General features: G+C 46.7%; 1 protein-coding gene across 1 annotated transcript; it reads right to left on the reverse strand.

Moving 5' to 3' along the window:
* Window positions 1-2,651: 2,651 nt before the first annotated feature.
* Window positions 2,652-6,104, reverse strand: LOC144153816 (sulfotransferase ssu-1-like). Its single transcript, XM_077685546.1, has 2 exons — window positions 5,907-6,104; window positions 2,652-3,754 (listed from the first exon to the last, which is right to left on the reverse strand). Exon 2 carries the CDS (start codon window positions 3,733-3,735, stop codon window positions 2,797-2,799), a length of 939 nt encoding a protein of 312 aa, XP_077541672.1. The 5' UTR covers window positions 3,736-3,754; window positions 5,907-6,104; the 3' UTR covers window positions 2,652-2,796.
* Window positions 6,105-6,801: the final 697 nt, after the last annotated feature.

Here is a 6,801-nt window from a genome sequence, read left to right on the forward strand (position 1 = left end):
GACGACGATTACTTGCACCTCAACTATACAAATAGACAGTGATACTGAAACTTAACTATGTGCCCGGAAATGCTCACCTACAACAGCTTCGCCGTTCAGCTCTTGCGCGTGAGTGCAAGCTTTCCTGAATTTTTTTTTATTATTTCTCTGGCTCTTTCGTGCGTGCATGGCAGTCTTCAAGGCCTATATCACTGTCACTGAGGGTTGTTTCCGCACGCAGTGATTTTTTTTTTTTTTTTTTTTGCCGTCGTTGCCTGGATGAAGCACCGTGCCGATCAGTGAATGCTCCAAGGCCAAGAAACCGCTTTCGTCTCCATTTTCAAGCGAGTGGGAAATGCGCGCTCTGTCTATTGCACGCTTGTGCCAGGAAATGTTTCTGCGCTCCACGCAGTGCCAACGTCGAAAATGACATGCTTTGGAATTACGCGCCTTGCCCCATTATCCGCGTTCCTCAAAACTAGGCGAGGTCGAAGGCGTGTGGTGTAGCCAGGTTTCGCTGCTCTGAGTTAAACAGTCGCCAGTACGAAAGAGCGAAAGAAGCTATCCCTGTTGTGCGCTGTCCTTTGTCCTGATTGCAAAACTGTTTCTCAGAACACGGTCCGCAACAAAAGGTGAATTCTGCGTGAAAGGATGAAAGGGTCCGGAATTCTGCTGATCGAATCCAGACTACCACTCTCCTTTTGATTGAGAAGCATCACCGGTCACCCACGAGCCCTCGCTAATACGGAGTTTCAATTCAGGATTCTGGGATGAATAAGTATTTAGATAAATTTAACAGACTACTGGTGCCTATACTCGTCGGCCTGAATGTCGCGTCAACGCATCTCTTTACCTATAGGTAAAGACAAGCGTTGACACTGCATTCACAACGGCTTTACGCTCGTAACACTGCAACTATATGCTTGCGTATTGGCAATTCCCTGGTCACGATATGTTGCCGTCACTCTGCGTTAGGGCGCAAGAATGAATTTTACAACAGCTGACCAGTGCTTCGGCACGAGGTCACAGACGTAATTCCTGCAAGTGGTGGCTGTAGTTCTTATGTGAAGAGAGAAAGAGAAAGCAACCACCCATCTTTGCATGATTTCCGCGTGCTCCTAAAACTGCAAGCGGTGTAAATGTTTTCTTTTTTTTTCGAGGGTGGGGGGGGAGGGGGGAGAGGGGGGGGACGCGCCGCAGCTACACCTGGCGTATGAGGCGCGCCATAGTGGAGGGCTCCAAATTAATTTTTACCACCCGGGGATCTTACGCCGAAATCTCTCTAAACACAGGGGCGTTTTCGCTTTTAGCCTTTAAGAAAAGCGGGCCCGAGGCAGGGCTCGAACCCGCGTCAGTGGCGTAAGTGGTCTTAATCTATTCGCAGATGTTCACTGCTGGATGCCTGTACTTGTCTCGCCATAGTAGACGTTAATTTGTGGGCGCCCAAATTTACGAGCTTCATATGCCCTAGGACCTTTTCGTACATCTTATAAGCGGGGCTTTATCTGTGGCCAAGCTGTATCCTCTCGTTTTGTAGCCTTACCTGTTTTTTGCATTCATTCTATTTATAGCCATTCACAGCCGCCAACTGTTGTGTTCTGCAGCTGGCCGGCGCGAGCGACTGTTGAATCGCAAACATGATCCTCAAAAGCATAAAAAATAGTTTATTTCGGTTGTTGCATACATACAGCAAAACCTGGACATAAAAATATATTATACACGGCAGTGATACACTTCCTTGCAACTGCTCCCGCCAGTGGGGGACAAACAACAAATTTTTCTGGAGACAACAATGCCTGCAGCGGTTCATATCCTTGTGCCTTTCAGTTAAATTACTTCCATATTGTAAACCTTTACGAGGGAGCACTTGCAAGTTTGTATAAGATGGCAGTGAATAAGACTGAATGGCCCTTTAAACCTTGCACAGTTCACCACAGGTAACATCGCCACATTTGCGGTTTTGTATGTAGTGAGCAATCCATGCATGACACCGTAAGTGTCAACATCGAGAATAAATTGTGACTCCTTATTGGATGCCTATGGCGGTGCTACAAAAGGTTGAAGCATATAGAAGTGTTCTACCCTATAAAAATAGTGTGCAATAGTTTACATACAAACATAGCTGGAACACATTTAAAAAATAATAAAAGGCTTTGATGCCCAAAATGATATGAATACTGGACGGAAACTAATGCGTTAAACTTCTTTTGAAAATAACGATCTCAAGATATAACCAACTGATAACAAGAACACTTATAACAAATTATGAGTATTCAATGCCGATAATATCTATAACTGAGAAAAGTGTTTAAAACACTGCTGGTTTTTTTATATCCCGATTGCACTGGCGTAGCCTTCGCTTGTAAACGGTATTTTTCTTATTTTACACATACTCCTCACGAGACGTGACGTCTGTGACGTGACACGTGGGGTGAGTACACGAACACTGTTAACTATTATACTAAAATTGTGCCCTTCACGGTGGGTCATGCGCATTCAAACTATGAACTCAAATATTTTTCCAAATTGTATGACTCTTTTCATCCTCATTACTTTCATTCCACTCTTTGCAATGGTTTTTCGACTTATTTTGGGGAGAATGGCATTGTGTGACTCCTTCACCTGGGCCCGAATAGCAGAATACATATGCACTCTAATGCGGAGAAGGCTACTGTAGTTCCTCGCAGAAAACAAAAACAAGGCCATTGTTTCAATACGTCGTTCGCTACGAACTCATGCCAGTCAGTCATGGCGCTAACATTTCCTTCGTTCACCACAGCAGGCCAAGCTCGCTAAGCTGCAGTCTGCACTGTTACATCAAGCTTTCTCGATCCAATCCTCTGGATCCCAGATCTTCTTGTGGTCAGCTACGCTGCCACACTTCTGAACAAATGCACCTTCAATGGCACGGGACTGCTTCTCGCCAAAGAAGTTCTTCCAGTCTCCGATGATGCCCTTGCGCACCATGACCTCCGGCGGCGGAGGCGGTCTGCTAAGCGGGTAATCCTTCTTAGCAGTCCAGTTCTCAGGATCCTGGTCTCCGAGCGCCTTCTTGTAGTTGGTGTTCAGGTACTCTTTCATGCAGTCGACGCTGCTGTTCTGAACAACTTCCTGGAACTTGGCAGAGTCGACACGAAGCAGCTCGGGGTCTTTGACCTCGATGAACTCGGCAATCTTGAGCACAGCTGCAGCCGGATCCTTTTTCATGCCCTCGTAGGTGAGGAACAGGACATTGGGTTCGTTAATATGAGGGTACCACGAGACGAGGTGCTTGAAATAGTCCCCAAAGCTCGTCTGCCCGTCGATGAAGAGCTGCAGGTACTCGTCGAACGTCCCATCCTCGAAGTGGTACAGCTTGGTCTTTTTTGTGTGGTGGAAGTAGGAGACGCAGCAGTCCTTTGGGTTCCTGACGACGTAGATGTACTTCGCTTGAGGATGCTTCGGAAGCAGCTCGTAAGGGAGGTGGGACGTGATGATCCTGGGCTCCGGCAGGGCGGCTATCGTGTCCTTCCCGACCATTTCGAAGAAGGAGGTGGACAGTCCGTAGTCACTCTCCTGAGCAGAGTTCTCGCCAATAAGTAGCTGCACTATGCGCTTTGTCCAGTTGGTGCCACATTTCGGGAAGGTGTCTATGAAGATGTCGCCAGCAGCCGCCTTGTATTCCAAACAGGATAGAAGCTTGGCGGGGTCAAAGCCATGTGGCAACCGGACTCCGTTTACTTCCTGGTACAGGGGTTGGCGACTCTTGCTGCCCATATCGACTGCAAAGGGTAAGCTGAGGGACAAAAGAAAAAACACATGCCCCATCACCTTACGGATGAAATGAAGGAGTCGAGTATGTTCACTCTTCACATATCTTTACACCGCCAACACACTTAATCGAATATCTAGCCCTCCAAATTTCATACCAGCCCACGTATGCCAATGATCACGCAGTTGGAATCAAAAGGCCTAGATACTTATCACTTTGAGAGTACCTCCCTTCTATGAAATACCCGCTCCACAAGGTACTTTTGTTTTGACTAATTGCACTCTTAAGGATGTGAAAACGGGTAACTTTTTCACTGTATTGTGAACAAACGACGTGTGCTCCCCGGCTTCTGTTTCAGGGCAAAGGGGACCACAGGAAAATACGGAGAAGGTCGGCTGCCATACGGGCACAACCGGTGCGAAGACTAAAAAGCAGAGGGATGTCATCGGCTTTTGTGAGTTTGCTCGAGCGAGTGGCGATAGGGAATTTCGGCTGGCCACGCGAGGGTTCGGGTGCCGCCATCAGTGGCTGAGTCAACACCGAGTCGACAGTATCGTGCGAATCGGCTACAAGATCATCAGCGTCTCCATTTGACGGTAAACCGCAGTGCGATGGGTGGTCATTTAAGAAATAACTGTTCATCTACTGTCGGTGAGCCCAAAAACAAACGACCGGACCCTCCCGCACAAAGAAAGGCGAAGTATTCCATTGTCTAGAACGCCGTAGTAAAGCTAAGCGAAAGTCCGTCAGCACGACCGTTTTTGACGGCGGGACAGTCATTTGTATGTGCCAAAGCGCTGCCTGTATTGCAGCAAGCTCTGCGTACCACGACGGAGTCAAGTCGGTTGCCCCTAATTACTCCGTGTCTCGTAAACCTGGAGAGGTTTATTCTGACAAAGTACATTCGAAAATGTCTTCCCCTCCTAATCAACGGTTAAAAAAAAGAACATGTTGCCTCCTTTTGTTCCTAAATATCTCCTGACTGTCTCATACGCAACGTTTTCACTATGCTGTTTGTGCACTTTGTGTTATTTTCACGTACTATTTATTGCCTTTGGGGTTGTCTATAAGGTGCTGCAACGGTGAATGAGCCTCTTGGACTTAGGAAACCGCGTAATCGCCATCGGTGGAATTTTGCCAGAAGGTCGCATTTTATTTCGTATTTGTTTTGCGACAACACATGCCGCATCGATGCCCTAATGTTTTAACGATATATTAAAAACAATTTTCGCCTATAAAAGCCAAATTGCAGGATATTTTTTTTTCGTCAATGGGGATGCGCTCTCATAGACAAAAAAAAAAGTTTTTATTCGAATTGGAAAAATAAGATACCGGTTGCCTGTTTTGTTTTCAAAGATAAATCATAAAGTGCAACATTCGCGCGAAGTTTGAGCACAATAACGCCAACCGTTTCACAAAAAAAAAAAACTGAGCGTGCGTACGGTGAACACATACTCTGGGCAAATAAAAAAAGGTGAGAGGTTTTGAATGGGTGAAAATACAGTATAATGGTGAAGACAGAGTGGTGCGCCTGAAGCGCAGTCCAAGTTTTTATAGTAGATTTGCGTATTATATGCAGATTTCTACATTATAGTGAAGGTTGTGCATACGAACATCAGAAAACAACTGCTTCTTTGATATTAGGAGGTTTAAAACATCTCAACTTATTTTACGAGCGTAGAGCTTCATATATTGAGAATGCATTCCTCACAGCCCATTACACCGGTATAATAGACGCTGCATAGGTTTTTCCCTTAAGAACTTCCCTGAAACAAAGATTAGAAGAGTGAACTGTGGATTTCTCTCTCACCAACCTCCAACGCTGAGAAATTAGAATTTTTAACGAACTGTTGTTCCGCTGATTTAGAAAGCCCGCACATTTCTTCTTCCCCTTGCCGTCAACACTGAGAGCAATGTTTAGTCAGCTTTGTTGTCTCCGTACAGTGCATTAGAATCTCATACGCGCGCGCTTGTCTTCACGGCGGATTTTAACCAGCAAGAACGAAAAGTGAATGAACTCCAGTGCGTATCCGGTTAACGCAACGCGCGGAGAACGAATGACAGCAACTTAGCGCGATCGAAAAAGCGACTCGAATCGTACACTTAGAACGGCAACGAAGCTTACTTCCGAAGGAAATCGAAGAAGCAAGCTACAGAATACTCGAGCACAACTCACCTGCCAGTGGCGACGACTGAGCGGGAGGCGCCTTCGCGGAACTGAAGAGCTTCTCTTGTTTGTTCACCCGCCGAGCTGCTCGACAATCTAGCGCAGCGCCTTTGATTGAGAGGTTGTTGACACGGCTAGACAATTGCGACAGGTCGAAGTTTCACCGACGACGAAGCGACCGAGTTACAGTCGTACAACGGAGTGCCCGACCAAAGACCCCCGGAAATGTTTCTCCAGCTAGCGCTGCTAGCGCCGTCCATCGGCGCTGCTCGAGCAGACGGGAAGTGCCCAATATTGACCTTCGTATGCCTTGCCCCTTCGCCAACGTCGTCTTGGAGGTGCAGTTGCGTTCCTCGCCACCAGGGGCGGCACGCTACAGACCAAGGCGTTTCGATGAGCGCGAGATTCGAAAAAGGCAACAACGAAAATAATTTGGTAGTAACGTTCTACAGCGGGCCTTCGTATTTTTCAAGGCGAAAGCCTTTAGCCGTCTCATCAAACGCCAAAAATAAACTTAGTCGCCGTTGCCAATATGAATGGGGCCAAAATGGTCGCCGCTGTAAAGAGAAAAAAAAAATGTGTTCATGGGGGGATTCGAGCCCGGGTCGACAGAGCTGAAGCCAGGTGCGCTAACCACAGCGCTAAGCGGTATTTTTCTTTGTAACGATAACTTTATTTACACATATACAATACAGTCAAACCCGGTTATAGCAAACTGCAATATGCGCCACGATTAGTTCGATATATCCAATAGTTCGTAATAGCCAAACCCACCAAAATCGAGTATTTTGTAACGAGTTCGCGATACGCTGCACCCCCCCCCCCCCACACACACACACACTCACCCTTACTCTTTCTTCATTCCCCGCATGCAGAAACGAACATAATAAAGTACGTCATTACC

The sequence above is a fragment of the Haemaphysalis longicornis genome, unplaced genomic scaffold (assembly GCF_048455015.1).
Source record: "Haemaphysalis longicornis isolate Haplotype H1 unplaced genomic scaffold, Haemaphysalis longicornis Haplotype H1 scaffold_9, whole genome shotgun sequence".
Lineage (NCBI taxonomy): Eukaryota > Metazoa > Arthropoda > Arachnida > Ixodida > Ixodidae > Haemaphysalis > Haemaphysalis longicornis.